Below are 24,230 nucleotides of genomic sequence, written 5' to 3'. Positions count from 1 at the left end.
TTTTCTTCGCAAGTTCTCTCGTCAGGGGTTGCCTGGTAGAGATTACTTATAGTAATAATGCCGCCTTTGCATGCTAAGTTTAATTTATGTTTTCTAATCTTTCAATTTATAATTGTATTTTTGTGTGCAATAAAGTATTTCTTCTTCTTCTTCTTCTTCTTATTTTGACACTAGTTAATACATATTGTATCGAGATTCCGTATAGTGGTTTATAACCTACTGACATATTGGTTTAGGCTTTGTGGCTAAATTTGCTTAATTTTCTAATAGGTAGGTTTTAACTGAAATGTTGTTATTAAATACTCTAGTACCAACAACATTTATTCACAAATAACAACTTATTTTGACACTAGTTAATACATATTGTATCGAGATTCTGTATAGCGGTTTATAACCTACTGACATATTTGTTTAGATTGGCTTTGTGGCTAATTTTGCTAAACTTTGTTTGTAGGTATATCTAAATTGTTGTTATTAAATACTATTTTTTGCTATCTGAATTACTGTTAGGTGATTAATGTGGTTTTTTTTTCCCGTGAGTGCCTTTTAATGGGACCTAATCGGCATCACAGGGGTTTCGGGCGAGCGCAGAAGCAGCGCCTGATGGGGCCATAAGGCAGAAGCAGAAGGGATGGGCGGAACGCCTCTCTACACCTTTGAGAGAAGAGCTGCAGAGCTATTCAGAGAGTAAACTAAACTGGTTGTTGGGGAAGGTACCAAATGCCGACTGGGCTGTTTGCGCAGCGGTATTGAAAACCTGCTTTTATTTTGAAGTCGGTTAAAAATAACGAAGTACCTGGCTATTCGGAAAGATACCTTATGCTTGCTATGCTAATGTCGGCTTCGTATACTTACCTACTAATCTGGCTGTTGGGGAAGGTAGCAAAAGCCGACTGGACAGTTTGCATAACAGAATTGAGAACCTGCTTCTAAATTTGAAATCGGTTTAAAATAACGAAATACATTTTCCTGGCTATTCGGAAAGGTATGCTTGCTTTGCTAACGACGGCTTCGTATTTCTCTGGCTGCTCGAGAAGGTCGCAAACGCTGATTGGACCTTCTACATGGCGTGGTCCTGTTATTGCGCAGGCGGGGGTCAAAGTGGAAACGCGGGATGTCGAGGGATGGCACTGACCGTTGGATCGTTGTGTGCAGCGGCATTGATAACGCGTTTACATGTGATGCCGTGACCAAGTAAATACTTCTACTTTATGATATCCATTGAAAACAGTCGAGAGTCGATCGAGAGGCCGGTCGCGACGCCGCTGGCGCGACGACATCGTCGACGCAGAGGGGACTACCTGGACAAGGTTGGCGAGAGACAGAGATAAATGGAGAAGGATGGAGGAGGCCTATGCCCAAAAATGGGCGTTTCAATAATAATTAATTGACAGCAAGCAGTGACGTAAACTTATAGAACTAATTTTCTTTGACTAAATTGGACTAAACAAATATTAACATAGAAGAAGAATTTTTCTGACATAAAACATTTATAAAAATTTCAATTTAGAATTGACATGTTTGTTTAAAAGAATATTATTAGATTTATGATGAATAATGTTTTTGTTTATATATTATTGGAAATAAAGGCTTTATTATTATTATTATATTGAAAACAGTAAGCAATACTAACCTCATTAATTGGGTAGATCGCAAATGCGGACTGGAAGATTCCGATGAATTAGAAACCTACTCATTTGAAGTCAGTTAAAAAGATAAATCAATACTAACCTGGCTATTCGGGAAGGTCGCAAACGCTGACTGGACCTTCTGCACGGCGTGGTCCTGTTGGTGTGCAGGCGGGGGTCGCCCCCTGGGGAAGTGGAAGCGTGGGATGACCCGGGACGGCGCCGCGCGCACCGACCGTTGGAGCGTCGTATGCGGCGGCGCTGATGAAGGCTTCGGAGGAGTTGACGCTGCGTAGTTCTGTGGAAGAAATAATTGGATTTTAGAACTTCATCATAAGCGGATTAAGTTCATGTTTGTCGCCGATTATAGGTTGTGTTCGCGCAAAGCTAACGCTTCCTATCTCACTTCTACTCCAACGCATCCTATAAGTTCCTCTCTTTCCCGCATAAATTCCCGTAATTTCCTCCACGCCGCTGAAAACTTATCAAAATCGCACGTAATCCATCGCTTCTTATATACGTTTGCGCGCGCGCACCGCGACAATTCATCTGTTCGCTTTTATGTTACCAATAACTATGTGATCTCCTAAACTGTGATGGTGAAATGTGAAAAGAAGATTTTACAGTAAGTCCATATCTATCTCCTTTTAATAGCAAAGCCGAACGCGAACAGGTTGCTTGTGTAACTGTACTAGCCAATGGGGTGAAGTTGCCACAAGGCACGGGTAGTTTGGTATCGACAAAGAAATATAAATACCATTTGCATTTATAATATTGGTACCTAAAGATATTTTAATGAATGACCTCTAAAGAATTCTGTACCTCTTAGCACGATGTTTACAAATTCAAGTTTTACCTAATATTAAAAGGTATTTCGCTAATTTGAATATTAAAGGTCCCTAGTTTCAAATTATTCTCACAACTTATGCGTTAACAATGAGAACGTTACTTAGTAAAAGTTTTTAAAATGTTAATAAAACACCATTTTAATTTTCTTTTATATATTTATTTGTTCTTTTTTAATTTTTAACAATGTTATTAAAGTATAAAATATATGTAATACAAAACACTACTAAAAATTTATAACTGCTGCGGGACATTTGAGTGCCCAAGTAACTGGTGGTCAGGGCTCCAGAGCGAGGAACCTTCTCACAATACGCGCCGTCTCAAGAATAGAGCCTTCTGTATCCAACCCTTGATCCAGTCGTAAAGCAGCATTCAAATTGGTATTCCAGGCTTAATATCTAACTCAGTTTGATGGTCACAGGGCAGGCATTATGGACAATGGTTTGACACCTAATATCGGCTGGCCTATTCACTATTTTAGTCTTTATTATCGACCTATTAAAATAAAACATCAAATCAATACAGAAATATCATGTACCTGTACTGTATGTTATCCACTAGTAGACACCGAATAACATTTGTTACAATATAATCTCAATTTCTTATATTATGTTAACTAGCAAACGTCAAATATGATGAATTGCCTGCTTGGTCCATTTGATTATTTCGCTAACTATACCTAACTATTGATAAACACCGAAAGGTCATAGGTTCGATCCCCGTCTACTGAACTATTATCGTACCCTTTTTAACACATTAATATTCGACTATAAAAAAATGTTGTTTATCTGTAGTGGAGAAAATGTGGCTGACTCTTGTGCTATAAGATTTATTTTATTTTCCTTTCTAATAAATTTCTGTGTACCCTACATCTTATAACGAATTATCCTTGTCTGTATCATTATGTAGCAACGAGGAGGGACGATAAAAATAAAGTCATTATGTTTGCCCTTCGTAAGGACAAGTCTAAGTGCCATTTCAGGGTTATTTATTTATGCCTTTTTAAAGAAATATTTGCCATATATTTTTAAATATCGCCAATATTTCTATTCCATTCCAATTAGTAACAAAGACAGTGTCAGAAGTGGGATCTGACCTTTCAGTATTGAGTCCGGAACTTTAACCGTGAAGTCATTGAGGTATTAGGATAGATGTTTTATGTGAATCAAAATCAAACGACGATCTTCTGAATGAATGTTTTAGAAACGGTAAAACTTAGGAGAAAGCTAAAAATCCTGATAAATCATAAAGAAGGTAAGAAAGACCAGCCTTTAACACAAAAGATTCATTATTTTATGTTATAGGTTGATCTTGGTTATTTGTTCAATAGGTAGAATTACAAAAAAATTTGAGCCGTCACGGGACGCCTGGCAGATGTGAAACATCGACATTATTTTGTGAAAGTAATATGCAGAAAATAACAGATTGTGATAGGAACTAAATGTAAATGTCCCTTTTAGAAATATTATCTTCTTTTTATGGAAAACTTGCCGAAAACAAAATTATATACTTACTACAGTTTGATGTCTGGTTTAGCTTCGATAGTTCGACTGGAGGCTTTCTCTCAATCAGCACAGGTTAATGTTTTTAGTAAACATTCGTTAACTAACGAGTCTGCGACTCAGTGAAATTGCCAGATTCAGTTTCATTACTTTATTTACTTGAAAATTTGGTTCTCTTAACAAGCATATAATTTTTGTAAGGTAAAACAACGCTTTTTTTAATAAGACCTAGAACTATTGCTATTAAATAATAATTTAAATAATTTACAGCTTATTATCTTTCATTCCGCAGTTGACCCTTTTACCTAATATGACTGGGCTATACACATTAACTGAAGGATAATATAATAATAAGTGGGTGTTAAGCGTAGTGTACTTTTACTTACTTACTACACCGGCACACTGACAACTCAACTCAGCAATGCTGCTTGCCAGTAATACTGCCAGACAAGCTCGCTCACATACGAGTACAACATTCCTTTATTAAAGTAAGTTTAATAAATTAATTTATAATTACAACAATAACATAACTACGAATACAATATTCTTACTACAACGCGGTAGTAAATATAATTAGCTACTCAAATTGTTGGCTACTAATAATATCAGCAAAACAAAATATGTTGAGAATTCAAACTGCTGTTCAGCAGGTGAAATTATTGATTTTTTGCAGCTGTCAGGTTCAACCACTTTTGAGTAAGTCGTGGGGAAATGTGGACTCTGCAGGTGATTTCTTAGTGTGCGTTCTATTTGTGTATATATGTCATCTTTTTTATTGAAATAAACAATTTACAGTGTTTGTGAGCTAAAGTAGAAAAGGGTACCTATTATAGCTTATATTCACTCTGTAGGTAGATCTTTTATAAGTCGGTGAGACCATAGACTTCCCACAGAGGACCTTAACTTCTATGAATACTAAGCGGGTTATAAAGGTAAGTCGCCACCCTCAGTGCATCCTTCTGCTGCCTTCTGGGATCATCAAAGAGAAAAACAACCAAGTTAAAAATTATAATCCTGACTGATTACTTCTTAGCACACAGAAACGCTAAATTGTTTGCCTTGTATATATTGCTGATAGATCGCCTGTAAAAAAGCAAGGGCAAAATCTTGTAGATCAAGGATGTAGGATCAAGGGCAAGTAGATCAAATCTTGGCAAATATTAAATTCCTGACTGAGTTTTTCGTAGGCTTTTAGAATTCTAAAAAGCCGTCTAAATAAACTGACCCGTGTTAGGACCCCTGGGTAAGCACGCATGTTCTGTCTCAGAAAATACGTCAAACATAATATTATAGAGGCAAATAAATATTGTACAGAAATAAACAGGGCGTGGGCGATACGATCTATTACAAATTGGAACATCTGATTTTAGCATACGATAAGGTTAGGACCAACGTCAGCCTCGTGTATCAATAAATAATGATTTGAACGCGTATTTGATATATAACTATTACACAAACAGCCTACCAAAAATTCGTGTAGGCACAGAAAGATGAGGCTTAATACCATCATACGTCTCACATTGACGAAATTAAACCATAATCATCATCCTCATCATCATCATCACGTCGACCGTCCAGCAGTTATCAGCCCCTGGATGATAACTGCTGGACGTACGCCTCATGAAAAAGTTCAAAAATCCATGAAATCGAGTCATATGCATGCAACATCTCTCTGCAACTCTTTTGACTATAGTCCACCTAGTGGGGAGTATTCTGTATATCCATCCCCAATGCTACTTCAGTTAAGCTACTCGTATGTCAACAACTGTGGTCTGTGGACCTTCTGTAGATCTCTTTATTTTGATTAGATCAAGCATATCTTGTATCACTTCAAAGTATCACTACTTCAAGCATACCAGCCGGCGAAGACGAGGTCCCCGATATCTAACGTCATCTGGACGTAGGTTGTTTAACCCATGATCTCGAGGGTACCCGCATTGATACACTCAGGCCATAACACCCTTTTAAAATGGCCCTCTAAGTCTGCGTCTCAGAGGTGATGCCCTTAGAGAGTCGTTCCGCCCACATTTTCTGCTCATGCCTTCGGGCCCCAAAAGGCGCGCTGATGCTTCTGCGTTCGCCCAAAACCTCGGTGACACCGCTGAGGTCTCATTAAGGAGCCTACGGGACTCACACAATTAGAAAATAAAAGCATGACTGGTTTTATAGCTTCAATGTGACTATGAATTATTGCATATGACAGTACGGATAATTGCAAAATAAACATAGCACAATATAGCAGACATTCGCAAAATAATGTCTGAAACAGTAGGGTACCTATGTAGAATGCATGGTTAAAATACATCGGCCATTTTCAGTTTTATCGATTACTGTCTTCCAGCTATTTCTGGCCACAGTCGCAGCTGCAGCGTGCGAATTTAGCTTAAGTGCTTCCCACTCATACCACTAGCCTTGTCGGTCTATGACCCCGATGCACGCCTCTTAGGGTTTTAAATACACTTTTTCCCTATAGGAAGCAAGACCGTGACCTACACCAAAGGCAAAATAAAACAACTTGGATTAGCAGCCTTGAGTGGTAATTAATATTCTAAATGCTAAGGGAACAATTTATAGAAAAATATGCCAGAAAATAAGGAATAGAATTACAGCAAAAGCAAAAACAAATACAACATATAATTATTAAACTATATATTTTACCATATAGGTCAAAGGTACCTAGAGACTATAGTGTGTCGTTATCAACCCATATTCGGCTCACTACTGAACTCGAGTCTTCTATCAGAATGAGAGGGGTTAGGCCAATAGTCCACCACGCTGGCCCAATGCAAGGATTGGTAGACTTCACACACGCAGAGAATTAAGGAAATTCTCTGGTATGCAGGTTTCCTCAAGATGTTTTCCTTCACCGTTTGCGACATGTGATATTTAATTTCTTGCCTCCACGCTTGTCTAGAAGATGCCTATTCACTCTCTTCTTAAATATGCCCAGGTTGTAAGAATTAGGAAACAATGACTTCGGGAGAGAGATCCATCATACCATGCGTATAAGAAACGAATAAGTAAATCGCTTCGTACATGTTTTAGGGATATCAATGATATAGGGATGGACCTACCCGGTGCCCTGCAGTAAAATGGTGACGGTGGTACAAGCTCAAATAGCTCCTGTGCACATTCCGAGTATACTGTGCAGTTCCAATCTATATGACAATATTAAAGTTCCTAATTTTATATCTCGAGATTGAAGGATACACTTTCATTACGATTTCTAAACTCATTAACTTGAGTTTTGTAATATCAGCTGGCAATAATCTTATCTTACTTTGTCTCTCATAAAATCAGTAGACAGTGAAATTACAATTTAAACGCAGACAGACAAAGATATAGACAAACAGATAGACAAAAACACGTGAGTCCACGCATAAGTAAAGAGTCCGTTTTTTCAGACTCAACAACGGGTCAAACAATTTTGACAATTTGTCGTTTAGTACCAAATAGATTTTTAAACTTTTGTTAAAAATATAAAATTAACGTAGTGTGAACACAAAATTACAGCCTCTTGTTGCAAATTATAATTACTCAGATATCTCAAAATAAGTTGTAGAAAAAAAATGGTTCACTGTAATAATCATTTGTCTATATTTTCTCTGTCTCCGCCAATCGCTGAAAACTTTTACGCAATAGAAGATGTTTTCATTTATCTGTGATAACATTCCAATCTTTTATAGCCTGTATCTATTGCCGTTATATTGGCGCGGTCGTTAAATTCATTTTTGGACTCTCCTTGACCCATAATCTTTTATACCTACGTCATATCGTATACCCTACGGACTTTTAGTAAAAATATCCACAATACTTATTAAAGGCCAGCGCTTATATGTACATGGAAATAGGACATGAACCTTAATTAGTTTTAACGTGTGAAACTTGGCTAGGAAAAAAGACCGTGTGCCAAAAATAATAGATGTCCCGACGAGTGTTTCTAATTTGATGACCCGAATGATAAGACGAAACTGTCAGTTGTTACCAGGAACATAAGGAGTTCTTGTTAGCTGAAAATTAGTCTCAGTATTTTTTTACTGTTACTAGGTGGTCCGATGACATTAAACGGGTAACAGAGAGTTGCTGGTGATGATGACTACTCCATACCAGCGATGGATGTCCATCGGATAAAAATGATAAAGATGACGTGGTAATGAAATCATGAAATCATCTTTTAATTCTTAGTCTTCATTTATAATAATAAATAAATAAATGAAGACTAAGAATTAAAAGAATAATTCTAAATTTTTAATAAATAAAATAATTATAACAAATACAGATCATCTAAATGTTTAGCCATTTAAGGTAAGGACATCCTTTGGGCCAAATAAGCGTCAGCTCTTGGGTCACCTGACGCATGGATCAATTTGTCAGACATAGAATTAAAAAAAATTTTGGTGTCTGATGACCAAGGGCCTAACGTCTCAAAGGCAAGCGCCGCAAATACATAGTCATTAGATATGAGTATTTATGCCTTCGGACTACTTTAGTATTTTAATCGAGTACGTACGATTTTTGGGCGGTAAACATTGGCGTATCTAGGATTATTTGCTAGGGTGGGCCCAGGCAAACCTTAAGGGTCCAGCCCCTGACATTCCGCTGAACAGAGTCGACACACATTATAGAAATGTCGTTTACAATGTTTGTGGAGGCTGGCCTCTGAAATGGGTCGACTGATTTTATTGATTTTTCTTTGTATATTTTGTATTTTGGCGTCCATCATAGAATTTTAAATCGGTAGGCCAGAATTCTAGAGTGGGCACTGGACCATTCTAGGGTGGGCCAGGCCCACACGGCCCATCCGCTATATACGGCTTCCGTGGCGCAGTGGTATGCGCGGCGGATATACAAGACGGAGGTCCTGGGTTCGATCCCCGACTGGGCAGACTGAGATTTTCTTAATTTGTCCAGGTCTGGCTGGTGGGAGGCTTCGGCCGTGGCTAGTTACCACCCTACCGACAAAGAAACCAAAAGAGGTGTGGATTTTCATCCTCCTCGTAACAAGTTAGCCCGCTTCCAACTTAGATTGCATCGTTACTTACCATCAGGTGAGATTGCAGTCAAGGGCTAACTTGTAAAGAATAATAAAAAAAAAAATACGCCTATTGCGGTAAATCCAAAAAATGTTGATACGCGAATAAAATACTAAAGTAGTAGGATTGAGCATATTCAGCAGCTGCTTCAAGCGTTTGTGAAGTGCGCATAGTATCTTGTTTGTTTTAGAGTAGGTAGCAGGTAGGTATTTGGAATTTGGATCATGGTCCTGTAACTAGGATTGACAATAATAGGAGCGGCCATTCAACGCTTTGTAAGCGGCCTGATTCTCAGTCAATTTAAAAGTCGGACAACTATTCCCATTCGTTTAATCTCAATGATCTCTACGTTAAATGTTTAATCTCTATAGCTATCTCTAGCTAGCTCTATACTAATACTATTTATATCCACTGTACTAGTATTATAAAAAGGTAATGTTTGTGGTATTGTAGGGGTAATCTCTGGATCTATAATAAATCGATTTTGAAAATTGTTTTACCACTAGAAAGATACGCTATTTGTGAGTGACATAGGCTATATTTTATTTTTATTAATTTCACGGTAACGGGAACTAGGCGGGTGAAACCGCAGGCCCTCGGTTAATACCAAATAAAAAAGTGCTCCGCCGCGTTTGTCTGTCTGTTCGCTATAAGCTCGAAAACTACCGAACGGATTTTCATGCGGTTTTCACTAATGCATAAATGTTATGAAGAAGGTTTACGTGTAGCGTGTAAGTAAAGTAGATATATTTTGTCAAGGTTTTGTGTAAATTGTTTGAAGAAATAAAGTCACGTCAAAATTAATCTAGCTATTTCAATGATTACCCAGAATAGACACGAAAAATTTAAAAATTGATTTTTTAAATGAATCTTAATATATAAATGCGAAAGGTCATTCATCACGATATCAAAAACCGCTTCACGTACAAAGATGAAATTCGGCAGGGAGGTAGTTTATAGATAGTAGACGTCCACAACGGATTTTGCGATAGGGCCGGATTAAGAAAGTCTAAAGGTGGACGTAGCCGCGGGCGTTCGCTAGTATGGTACTTTATATGCATTTAGTGAAAAGTTGTTAATTAAAAATTACAAATAGACATTTCAATTATTTTTTTTGTATATATAGATAAGGATTAACAACTTAATGAGATCATTTATATTGTAGAACCCTCTTTAGCTACGTTTCTATCGGAGTGTATTTTGAAAAGATTAGCACGTTCATTCCGCTTGCCCATTTGCATTTAAATTAATAAAACGTTTGGTCCGTAAGCCGAAAGATTGATAAATGTCGAGAGAGATCAATATTCAATAAGATAAATAAGGTTTTAGCAATATAAATTGAATGCTCAATACAAGCTTTCAACACTGTCATTTGTTTTTCTATATTACTAGGATAAATTATTTAGTATTGAAGATAAATTGGTTATTATCACAGAACAGAAAACGCTAAAAGCTCTGTTTTGCAGTGGGACGCGCGTTCCGGTACGATGCCGTGTAGAAACCGAAAGGGGTGTGGATTTTCATCCTACTCCTAACAAGTTAGCCCTTGACTGCAATCTCACCTGATGGTAAGCCATGTTCAAGATATATAACTAATTTTCTATACAAAACAAAAATTTAAGAAAACAAGTTTGCTTTTCCTGAGATTGAAAGTGAGCAAAACATGTATTTTTCAAAAAAATAAACTATCGAGAAAAGTTTTACAAATTATGTATTTTGTATAGTCATAACGAAGCTAACACTTTGAAATATCATTTATCCAAATATCACGCTCTTAACTTCTCCAGAATCTGAGATCCAGAATCATTTGTAACCACCAAATTACATATTGCACACTCTTAAAGGTACACAAGTATAAACGCGTATATACGTATTATGGTTTATATTAATGCTTAGGTTCTAAGTAAGTAGTTACGAGTAACTTTATCGTTCTTCAGCACGCTAACATGCTGTTATTGTAGGCTTAATATTCGTCTATAATTCCATTATTTTACCGCTTTTATTTGTTAAACGATAATCAAACTGGCTACACACAAAGTTAACTGGTTAACGTTTGCTTGTATTTCTTGTAATATTCGCTATATATCTAATTTTATTTGATTGTGTATTGGATGTTACAGCTAGCTTCTAGCTTGGATGCCGACAGCAGGTGTTAAACAGAATCTCTCTCTTAAGGAGTCTGCTTATAGAGAGAGGTTAGTTGCCGTAGTTAGTTTAGTACCATCTAAGACTCTAATTAAAATACTATGGAATGGTCCTCATGGAATGCAGTGTTTCACAAATCCCGCTGGAACCGTAATCCAGAGTAAAATCTATTTCCATTCAAAATGTCAGCCAATTCGCTTTAGTAGTAGCGGCGTTATAGAGTAATAAACATTCAAACAAACATCCAAATACACACACATGTATACAAACTTTCGCGTTTATAATATTAATAGTAGGTACATCGACCATAATATGAATTTCTTTATACCTTGCCTGTGCTTCGGAGAGCACGTAAAGTTGTTTCGTCCCATACTTTGCATATTGCCTTAATAAGCTTTCTATTAAACTTAAGGAGTCTGGAAATGAAAATAACACTTGTATTTTCGCATACACTTGTGCATTATAACATCCCACACCCTTCATCGTAATTTGTTATAAGAATACATAATAATATTTAAGTGATTTCGACGTGCCTAATGTTACTAAAAATGACCTTAACTTTGATAATGGCGTCATCGATCAAGTGTTCAACCCCACAGCGGCTAATTTGCGTAATTTCGCAAGTTAGGCCGTAATAACCCAAGGAGCTATTGTATAAATAAGGCCCTGTTGGAACTAATGATCTAATTTAACTTTTGTTGTGGGTATTTCTAGCGACAGGGTGGCACAATTCGTGTTTACACGCCAAATTGAAGTGAAACTGAAATGTAAGAACAACAAAAAGATTAAGTTCATTTTATTGTAATTAACGTAATAAGTTAGTGTGTGCTTGACAAGTTTTCACAAGGTCGTCTGGAAGTCAGTTTAGCCTCAGATTGTAAGAACGCTGAAGAAAAAAATCTAATGTTTTAGTATCCTTTGAACACTCGCTCTATATACTTTCTTGCTTGCTGCCAAATAAAAATTATTGTTGTTAAGATTGCAGACATTTTTTTGTCTCTTTTATTTATTTTTTATTTTTAAATATGTTGATAAAATACAAAACACTATTAAAAATAGCCCTTCCAGTGCGCAAGCACCCGGCGATTAGAGTTCCAGAGTGAGGAACCTCCTCACAATTCGCGCCGTCTCCAGAATCACTGCCTTCTGTATCCCTTGATCCAATCAAACGTCTTGAGGAATTGGTCGAAGCTTTTCGCTATAAGACCATTGACTGAAACGACTAACGGAACATTAATAGTTGACTCAACATTATAGACATAACACCGACCTAGCTCAGCGAGTCGTGAAGCTGAAGTAGCATTGGGCAGGGCACATAGTTCGAAGAGCCGATCGACGTTGGGGCCCCATGGTGTTGGAATGGCAACCCCGCACTAGAAAGCGCAATTTTGGTCGACCTCCCACCAGGTGGACTGACGACATCAAGCGATTAACTGCAGGCGGCTCAGGATCGTGATGTTTGGAAGCCTCTACAAAAGGCCTATGTCCTGCAGTGGACGTCCATCGGCTGATATGATAATTACGAATACACGCAATATTTCTCACGATGTACCGCGTACACGATTCGTAATGTGTCCGTTTATAATTATAGCATGGGATAGCCGTCCGCGTTGGCGCGCACGCGTCTTATAAATAGTCGGCGCGCATCGCTCGTCTCGCGCACGCCATATTGGGAAACGGCAATGGCCGATACAGATTCAATACTGTTCCCTGATGTCCATTTTTGTAGACAGAGAAATAATGGAAGAGAAAGAAAAGAAGAATAGACATAGTGTGCCGTTGTAACTTAAAACATATTCGATTTTGATATCACAACATACTGCAGTTCCTTACTGTATATTCGTCTGTTTACTTTTTGTACCTACTATCAAGTATTTTGTGTCTATGACTTGTCTAACTAAGCCTTTTAATTTCAAAACATATGAAATCTTACGAGACAGAAATAAAATGAATGTCAGCAAGAAGACTAAAAAATTAACCTATTAAACAAAGTTACTTCTACTAATTGCATCTTCTATTAGTCAGAACGGAGTTAAATTTAATTTATACATGATACTAAATAACCTTGCTTTCTTTAAAAGGTCTTTCTGCTGTATGCCATAAGATGTTAGTGCATCTAGAATTTGTAGAGTAGGTATAAAAATCACCGAAAGAAACAGCTTCACTGATTTTGATGAAGGTTTTTATTTTACAAATATTCTGCATGTGTGAAATTAGGTTGTTATCTATTTTTCATGCCCCAAAGGGACAAGGGTGGTATACCATAAAAAAATTACAAGGCAAAATAATGTTTGCTGGGTATATTATTAAATATAATAAACTAGCGGACCCGGTCAAGCTTCACTTTGACCTAAGGGAACTTAGGCCCTACACTGCCCTACCCTAAATCTTTTTTTACACAATATACCGACACTGTGTGAACAGCAAACTTTGTCGAACTTTGTGAAATGCTGCTTCCAGGGGATGGGTTTCCACATAATAAATTAAATAATAATATTCAAAGGGAAACTCAAGCAAAAAATATTTCAATTATCGTTTACTTAAAAAAAGTTTAGTTCACGGTTGTTTTGTAATAATACGGCAGATCCTTGCGTTATAGGCTACGTAGTATCTAGAGTAATAACATCTCGCTGGCTTTATGTATATTACAGTCTCAGCTCAGCGCGCTCTTTTAAAATAATTTTTCTCTTTAACCTCATTTGCATTTTCCATCAGACACCATTATAGGAACTAGCTAAATGCGTTAAATGAAAATTTTCTAACCATATTTTCGATTTTACAATGAGGCGCCTACATACACTAATATTATAAAGAGGAATGATTTGATAGTTTGTTTGTTTGCATTGAATAAGCTCCTAAACTGAGGGCCTAGTGGCAGTTTGATACTAATACTATCGCGTTAACGTAAACGCGAATTTCTTAGGAATTGAAAAAGCGCCATCTAGTGGCACTACTGCACAACTGTTTCAATTCTATACAAATTCGCGTTTATGTCAACGCGATAGTAACGGTATGAAATATTGAAAACTCCCATTAGGCATTCTGAACAGATTTGAAAAATATTCTTTCATTGTTTGGAAGCTACAGATGAATTTTCCTCCATAGCACTTACTCGTTCTAATAGCAATAGTTTTGATTAAATTGACCTGGATCACAAACAAAAATGCTTTCGATTTCTAAAGAACAATATAGTGCTGCCACCACATTGTCAACGGAAAGCTAAAACTCCAACATCGACGAAAGCTTTTAATCATATTTATTCGTCTTTCATTGCTGCATCAGTACATATGTAACCTATATCTGTACATTGTGCCCCAGAAATGTTATCGCATCAAATATTGCTTACGTTATTACCACGTATTGAGTTTATCTCGCTGACGAGCATAGTACGATTCATGCTTTTTAACCGATTTCAAAAAGAACGAATTCTCAATATGTTGGTATGTTTTTTTTTATGTATGTACACCGGTTACACGAAAACGCCTAAACCGATTTGAAAAAATATTTTTTTGTTTAAAAGGTACAGTACAGTACAGTGGTGCCTTAGTCATGATATTAGGATCTGATGATGGGATCTTGGAAAAATCGAGGTGAACTTTCAAAAATTATAGGAGTAACTAGTACCTATATTTGTTAATTTTTTAATAGTTTTACGTGTACAACTATTAACACAACAAAATATATAACAGTTATTCTATTTTGGGAAGACATTTTAACTTTGGGTGTTGTAGCATCGTTTGTGCATAAACTAAAGAAATGACAAGACATCAGAAACACCTTTTTGAATTATATAGAGTGACTGCTGGGTGGTATCTAACAAAGAAACCTTTTTGATCATTAAAAACCCATATTCGGCTCACTGTTAAGCAACAGTCTCCTCTAAGAATGAGACCGGTTAGGCTAATAAGCCACCATGCTGGCTGTATGCGTATTGAAAGAATTCGCGTAGAGAATTAAGAAAATTTTCAGGTAGGTATGTTAAAAATGCACCTGAAAAGTTGTAGATGCATGCCCCGGACCGGATTGAAACGTACGGCCTCCGAATCGAAGGCAGAGGTTATATCCACTGTGCTATCACGGCTCTAGACAGCTAGACTTCGTCATTCAAATCAATCTAATGTCTAAACGATGAAACAGACAATGAAACAGTCACTACTAACAACTGTTTCATTGTGAAGCGATTATCACCAACATTTACATTCCACAATAACATCGGCTAACAAAATATTATTCGTTCCGATAAAGGTCCAACCCGGTTTCGGTTATTACAGCAATATCATTGTGATATTGGGTATGGGTTTGGCGATATTTTCAATATTGGGAACTTCGGTAGGAACGAATCATATTATTTGTTTTCTTTGGTTTGGTTGTTCTGTTTAGAATATAGTTATAATGATATTATTTGAATGGTATACCATTGACCTCTTATAATAATAGGACGCACAATCATTTAGAAAATTTCACTTAAAAACTGGCCAATTTATTAGCTTTGACAGTTTTAGAGTTATTGGTAAAGAAAATTATACCTAATTTTTTTAAATATACTTAGTGAAATATTCAATAAAATCCCAAATTCAAACAATTAAAGTTAAATAAATTACAAACATAAATACTTATTTGGAGAAAGGAGGAAAGTATGTAGTGGCTCCTGTTGCCTGTAATGGTATAAGATTAATCGATTCGTTCCCAGTTTAGTCGCTGTTCCGTAAATAGATACCTTTGATGATATCCGAGTGCGTCACAGATCCGATATTTCAGTTTAATTAAATTATCGTAACAACTTTGTCGTTTTTGATACAATATGAAATATGAGATTGGATATTTTTAATAAAGCCTCGATTATAAAGTAAAGCCCAGCATGCGTATTCGACTATTTCCCGGAGAATAAAACCGTAATTTCAAAAAGCACATTTTTCAGGAAAAATACCGATTTTTGTAGTAATAGACTTAGGTAATAATTTTTTATATTATTGTCAACGCGGTCTTTACAACTGATTGGAGAGGAACAGGGTTTTGAATTGGGTTCATTTACCAGTTTCCGTAAATAAAACCTAAAAACGACACAATAAATCCTAGGGATTAAAATTTTCGTGAAAGTGTCGTTTCATAGAGATAAAATTTACAAAGCCCCATAGGGGTGAATACACACTCACTGTTTTATATTTAACCAATACTTTATGTATGTATTAATTTTACATACTTATATAGTTCAACATTATTTATTTATTGGCACGCACATGAGTTTTATGTGCGTGTTTTATTCCTATCGATGTGGAAGCTCGTACTATAATTTTAATTAAAATATTTTGAATTTTAAAATAAGTCGGTATCTAATAAAAGGTTATTTTTCCCAAACAATACTTATCTGTGATTGGTCGAAAGTCGAATAATTATAGTTGTTTAATAGCATATACTTAATAAAAAAACAACAAATATTCCAGAAAATAGACCTACAGTATTAAAACAACCATAATACTTGTAGTCGATCTAATTATGATGACCGTATAGATAATGACGTATTGCGATAAATAACAATTCGTTGAACTTCGCGAATTATACCAAAAAATCACGCCTGAAACCTGTAAGCCTGTGAAAGTTTCCTTTCTCTATCTCCGTTACACACGTTGAATTGTTCAGCCGTCTCTCTCTGTCAAGCAAAAAGCAACATAACGCTATGGTGCTATGGTTTCAGTACTCCGGGCCAGCTGAGCGCTCCCGACGCGTTTCCATGGCAACCATTGATCGACCGCCATCTTGAATGCAGTCTGCGTCTATTGACAATCAAATCTGGCATGTGCCAACTCATACTATTATTAAAATGAAGCGTACATTATTAAATTATTAATAAATATTCTCTATACCTCTCATTTATTTACTAATATTATAAAGAGAAATGATTTGATTGTTCGTTTGCATTGAATAGGCTTCGAAACTACTGAAAAATTCTTTTACTGTAGGAACTGCGCGGCGTCTGCTAGTTGTATAACAAATATGATTTTTGCTTGTAGGTCCAGTGGCTAGCCTATGCGGCTTAATCACGAGATCACGAGATTCGAAGCCAGAGTCAGACTATGACATATTGCGCTTTTCTTTCTTCTAAGAATTTTTCAATATAAACTTTCAGCTGAGAGTTGGGAAGTTAAGCCTGGTCTAAGTTGGAGCGCGCTTATCTAGAAGATGCCTATTCACTCTTGCTTTGAAGGTGTTTAAATTATAAGTGTCAGAAAACACAAATGACGGAAGGGCATTCCATATTTATGCTGTACGAATCAGAAATGTGGGTGCAAATCGTTTCGTACGAGTTGCCTGGACATCCACAATATATGGAATGCCGCCGTTCGTGACGTCTTGCTGTTCTGTGGCAGAAAGGAGAAAGATCAACTAGATGGTGAAGTTCCTGAGCACACTCACCAAAGTATATTCGGTAACAAACCGACAGACAAGATATTATAAAGCTGAAGAGTTTGCTTGTTTGTTTGTTTGTTTGATTGATTGAACGCGCTAAACTCAGGAACTACTGGTCCGATTTGAAAAATTCTTTCATTGTTAGATAGCCTATTTATCGAGAAAGGCTATAGGCTATATATTATCCCCATATTCCCACAGGAACGGGAACCACGCGGGTGAAACCGCGCGGCGTTAGCTAGTTACCAATAATTATAATTCTGCCGCGTTGGTGTTAGACCCTCGTGCCTCAGAGACGCGTACAGACATTGGTCCCAGTCATCATCATTAATCATGATTTTTGAATTTACAAGTATGTGTGAAATATTTTAATTATTTAAAGTAAATTGAACTGGGTTATTACCGAGATAAAATTTGTATTTAAATAAATTCAAACAGTAATATAGTAGATATAATAAGTAAGCAAAGTTTTCGTACTTCGTATATCTCACAGACCCTAATCCCGTCTCAGACATAGCAATTAATTCTCTGAAATCCTGAAACTGATATGAAGTCCCTATTTTAATTAAACACCCTTACATCCTATCACTATCATAAAATTCTTTTATTATCTGTCTGTTGATTTCTACAGTTAAAGCAAGTTACGAAGTGGCATCTATACTAATATTATAAAGCTAAAGATTTTGTTTGTTTGTTTGATTGAACGCGCTAATCTCAGGAACTACTGGTCCGATTTGAAAAATTCTTTCAGTGTTAGATAGCCCATTTATCGAGGAAGGCTATTGACTATTGATATTTTATCCCCGTATTCCTACGGGAACGGGAACCACGCGGGTGAAACCGCGCGGCGTCAGCTAGTCTATACTAATATTATAAAGAGGTAAAGTTTGTAAGTTTGTAAGTTTGTCACATTTTTTAAATGGGGTAATCTTCGGAACTACTGGTCCGATTTTAAAAATTCTTTCACCAGTAGAATGCTACATTATCGGGGAGTGCTATAGGTTATATTTTATATTGGTATCATATATATTAGCCGAGTTATCACATTTTTTGTCATACAGGTCGGACTGAAAATCCTCTTATACAGACTTATTCGCATGCGCTGCCTTAACTATTGTGTAAAATTGAAATTAATATATGGAGACTTTATGTATCTTTAAAAGTTCTACAAAAAAGTCCGCGACACCATATATCTATCTTCTATATATTAGCTGATTTTTAATTTTATATACTTAGGTTTACGTCATTATTTATACAACTAAATTTTAATCCTTATTAAAATAAATTATTTAATAATCACAAGGGTATTATGGAGATAAGATTTGCCCTTTACAGTATGTTAATTACTTAAATAGTTTCGGAGATAATACAAAATTTCTAAAAAATTTTAATAAAAAAAATTCAACCGACTTCCAACTCAAAAAATAACTTTAACTAAAAAGCAAAAAATAACATCCTACCTATGTGCTACCTTCTGATCAGTTTGAAGGCAGTGCCAAGCCAGTGATGTTTAAACTACAAAAATTCTGTGGTTATTCCAGAAACAGCTTTAATTAAAACACGACACTGGCTTGGCACCGCCTTCAAACTGATCAGAAGGTAGCACATAGGTAGGATGTTATTTTTTGCTTTTTAGTTAAAGTTATTTTTTGAGTTGGAAGTCGGTTGAATTTTTTTTATTAAAATTTTTATTTTTTTATTTTTAGTGTTAGCATACCCACTGCGTGTGTACAGTCACAACCTATCTAAGTGGAAAGTTCTTATCAATACAAAATTATCAAGTCCAAACACAAGGTAGCTACTGTGAGCCGTCGAGGAGTTCTCTTCACTGTGCTTCGTCTTCATCACCAGACCCTTAATACAGTCGCAATCCATCTAGGTGGAAAGTTCTCATCAATACAAATTTATCAAGTCCAAACACAAGGTAGCTACTGTGAACCGTCGAGGATTTCTCTTCACTGTCCCTCGTCTTCATCACCAGACCCTTAATACAGTCACAATCCTTCTAGGTGGAAAGTTCTCATCAATACAAATTTATCAAGTCCAAACACACGGTGGCTACTGTGAACCGTCGAGGAGTTCCCTTAACTATCCTTCGTCTTCATCACCAGACCCCTAATACAGTCACAACCCATCTAGGTGGAAAGTTCTCATCAATACAAATTTATGAAGTCCAAACACAAGGTAGCTATTGTGAACCGTCGAGGAGTTCTCTTCACTGTCCCTCGTCTTCATCACCAGACCCTTAATACAGTCACAACCCATATAGGTGGAAAGTACTCATCAATACAAATTAATCAAGCCCAAACAAAAGGTGACTGCTGTAAATCCTTGACGAGTTCCATCGTCTGTGTTTCGGCTCCATCATCAGACCAACTCCAAACCTTCATAAAGTTGTAGTGGTTTAAAATACCTTATGGAAACACTAATAAACGTACTAGCCGTCTCTACAACTTTCGAAAGTTCCCCTCAATTTCTCCAGGATGCCATCATCAGATCCTGACATGAAAAAAATGGGACCACCCTGGAAGTAAACCCTACAAAACAAAAAAAGAATTTTCAAAATCGGTCTATTATTGACGGAATTATCGCTGGACATACATAAAAAAAAAAAAAAAAAAAACATACATACAGCCGAACGTAGAACCTCCTCCTTTTTGGAAGTCGGTTAAAAAGACGCAGAAATTCCACTATATGACGCCCGGCGCTTTCATTTACGTAGTTCCCGTTCCCGTGTGAATATGGAGATCAAACATAGCCTTGGACACTCGCAAATAACGTAGCTTTCTATTGGTAAAACAATTTTTCAAATCGGTCCAGTAGATCCAGAGATTACCTCCTACAACCACACGAACTTTACCTCTTTATATTATTAGCATAGAAGTCTCTATTTCTCTTGGTCATACCACCACTCTCGAAGGACTGGACCGACTTTGCTAAGGGTAGGAGTAAGATAGAGAAGTTACAGGGTAGGTTAGGGTACGGGTAGGGAAGCGTAGGGGTAGTGTAGGGGTAGGGTAGGTTTAGGGCCGGGTTTAGGGTAGTGGTAGGGTCGGGGTAGAGGTAGGGTAGTGGTAGGGTAGAGGTACGGGTAGGATAGGGAAGTGGCAGGGTAGGGGTAGGATAGGCGTGAGATAGGGGTACGGGTGGGATAGGGGTAGGAAAGGGATAGGGTACGGGGAGGGTACGGGTAGGATTGGGGTAGGGTATAGGTAAGGTAGGGGTAGGGTAGGGGTAGGGTTGGGGCAGTGGTAGGGTTGGGGTAGTGATAGGGTAGGGGTATGGTAGGGGTAGGGTAGGTTAGGTTAGGTTAGGGGGTAGTAGTAAAATTGACATCGAATTTTACGCAGACGAAGTCGCGGGCGTCCGCTAGTTATTAATAAAGTATTTAGAAAATTTAGACTTGTCAGATTTACGAGTACTAAGGAAGGTCTCCTCATTTCTGATTCGATCACGCAGAGATACTCCTAGCATAGCTGGTACCATCGCCCGCTGTGTGTCTCTGAGCCTTCTTATGTGACAATTCTGAGACGACTTCTTATGAGATTATCATAGTTAGCAGCCAAGTCTCAGAGCCATAGGTCATCACTGGCAACGCTGAGGAATTTTGGACAACAAAATATCGCGCAGTTTCCCAAATGCTGGCTAGCCGAGTTGGAATTTTGAGTGCAACGTTCTCAAGTATAGCTATATATGAGCACTAGCGGACGCCCGCGACTTCGTCTGCGTAAAATTCGATGTCAATTTTACTACTACCCCCTAACCTAACCTAACCTACCCTACCCCTACCATACCCCTACCCTATCACTACCCCAACCCTACCACTGCCCCAACCCTACCCCTACCCTACCCCTACCTTACCTATACCCTACCCCAATCCTACCCGTACCCTCCCCGTACCCTATCCCTTTCCTACCCCTATCCCACCCGTACCCCTATCTCACGCCTATCCTACCCCTACCCTGCCACTTCCCTATCCTACCCGTACCTCTACCCTACCACTACCCTACCTCTACCCCGACCCTACCACTACCCTAAACCCGGCCCTAAACCTACCCTACCCCTACACTACCCCTACGCTTCCCTACCCGTACCCTAACCTACCCTGTAACTTCTCTATCTTACTCCTACCCTTAGCAAAGTCGGTCCAGTCCTTCGAGAGTGGTGGTATGACCAAGAGAAATAGAGACTTCTATGCTAATAATATAAAGAGGTAAAGTTCGTGTGGTTGTAGGAGGTAATCTCTGGATCTACTGGACCGATTTGAAAAATTGTTTTACCAATAGAAAGCTACGTTATTTGCGAGTGTCCAAGGCTATGTTTGATCTCCATATTCACACGGGAACGGGAACTACGTAAATGAAAGCGCCGGGCGTCATATAGTGGAATTTCTGCGTCTTTTAGAAATTTTGTATTATCTCCGAAACTATTTAAGTAATTAACATACTGTAAAGGGCAAATCTTATCTCCATAATACCCTTGTGATTATTAAATAATTTATTTTAATAAGGATTAAAATTTAGTTGTATAAATAATGACGTAAACCTAAGTATATAAAATTAAAAATCAGCTAATATATAGAAGATAGATATATGGTGTCGCGGACTTTTTTGTAGAACTTTTAAAGATACATAAAGTCTCCATATATTAATTTCAATTTTACACAATAGTTAAGGCAGCGCATGCGAATAAGTCTGTATAAGAGGATTTTCAGTCCGACCTGTATGACAAAAAATGTGATAACTCGGCTAATATATATGATACCAATATAAAATATAACCTATAGCACTCCCCGATAATGTAGCATTCTACTGGTGAAAGAATTTTTAAAATCGGACCAGTAGTTCCGAAGATTACCCCATTTAAAAAATGTGACAAACTTACAAACTTACAAACTTTACCTCTTTATAATATTAGTATAGATTACACATTATTTTAGTTTTGTCAATGTTCATTTTGAGGCCCATTTGTTGAGAAACTCTGCTAAAGTCATAAGGCATGGTGTTAAGGTCATCCAGAGTCTCTGAGATTATGAATACATCGTCCGCAAACCGCAGTTAAGTGATCTCTACTCACCATTACTTAAAAGAAAGAACCAAAGTCCGTAGAAGAACAAAAGTCACCGACATAGCTCAACGTGTCTCGAAACTGAAGTGGCAATGGGCGGGATCATAGTTCGAAGAGTCGATGGACGTTGGGGTGCCAAGATACTCGAATGGCAACCCCGCATTAAATAGCGTAGTGTTGCCAAGTAGACTGACGACATCTAGCGGCCTCAGAATCGTGATGTTTGGAAGTCCCTATAAAAGGCCTATGTCCTGCAGTGTACGTCCATCGGCTGTTAGTCTCATATATACCTTTATCCGGCCTCGAGAAATCTGGGTCTCATGTTATATTTGCCGGTGAAATGGAATTCTAAATCAATAACCCCGGGACGCGTTTAGGCATACCACGAATATTTGGGACGAATTGCAAATGTGATACATTTGCAATTTACAACCACTTCTATTCATATTGGGGGTAGCTGACATACTTGAGAAACTCAGTCTGCATTTCCATTATATTTGGGCAATAATAATGTATAATGTTTTGTTAGGAACATTAAGGAATTGGTTGAAACTGATTTTGTCAAAAGTGCCCTATAAAAAAACTATATGGCCGGAACTTGGACTAAGTTTTTAACCGACTTCAAAAGGGAAGAGGTTCTCAATTCGGTTGGTATTTTTTTTTATGTATGTACACCGATTACTCAAAGACGCCTGGACTAATTTCAAAAATTCTTTTTTTGTTTGAAACGGTATAGTCTTCATTTGGTCCCATTGCCATCATGTGAAGATCTGATGATGGAGTCCTGGAGAAATTGAGGGGAACTTTCGAAAATTATATGAGTGTCTAGTGTGTTCGTAAACTTTTCCATTTAGTACTTTTAAGCACTACAATTTCATGAAGGTTTCAAATCGTTTTGATGATGCAGCCATAAAACAGACGAGGGAACTCCTCGGCAATTTAAAGCAGTTACCAAATTAATCAAGCCCAAACGGCTTGATTAATTTATATTAATGAGAACTTTCCACATAGATAGGTTGTGACTTTCCACATAGACAGGTGATGAAGACTGAGGACAAGTAAATCGTAAATCGACAAATCGCTTCAGTAGTTGCAGAGTAAAAGAGGAACAAACATACTTACACACTTTCACACTTACACACAAACTTTCGCTTTTATAATATTAGTGTAATAGTGTGATTAGCCCAGGATCCCTAGAACATTTTTACAATATTACTATCAAGTTAAATTTCCGTGAGTAATTTCATCTTGAGGAGACGCTTAACATTTTTATTTACGATGATGATTCTGGTAGCTAACTGGGTTACCAGGTAATAAAAATTATTGAGCGTCGGAGCAAGATTCCATGCAATTTGTAGGACATTGTGGCTGTTAAGTTGTATCACTATTAATTAAACAAAATTAAAAAAAACATCTGGTTAGTAACAAGTTTTAGTAAACTCCTTCCAACTTGAATCAATAACGAGGTTATTAAAAGTTGTTACTAACCAGCTGTTTTTTTACTGCTGCTTAATTAATAGTTATAAATAAATAAATATACTTAAACAATACACATCACTATCTAGCCCCAAAGTAAGCATACATAGTAGCTTGTGTTATAGGTG

At 37.2% G+C, this 24,230-nt stretch overlaps 1 protein-coding gene across 1 annotated transcript in view; it reads right to left on the bottom strand.

Annotated features, from left to right (window-relative positions):
* LOC128199928 (uncharacterized) overlaps window positions 1-24,230 on the bottom strand; it is a 154,357-nt gene that overhangs the window by 23,369 nt on the left and 106,758 nt on the right. Inside the window, exon 2 of the mRNA XM_052891571.1 lies at window positions 1,732-1,926. Coding sequence (XP_052747531.1) covers window positions 1,732-1,926 — 195 coding nt within the window. The remainder of the gene's footprint in view (window positions 1-1,731; window positions 1,927-24,230) is intronic.

This window comes from Bicyclus anynana, chromosome 4 (assembly GCF_947172395.1).
Source record: "Bicyclus anynana chromosome 4, ilBicAnyn1.1, whole genome shotgun sequence".
Classification (NCBI taxonomy): Eukaryota; Metazoa; Arthropoda; class Insecta; order Lepidoptera; family Nymphalidae; genus Bicyclus; species Bicyclus anynana.
The sequence above is the reverse complement of the archived record's forward strand: the minus strand, read 5'-3'. Positions and strand labels throughout refer to the sequence as shown.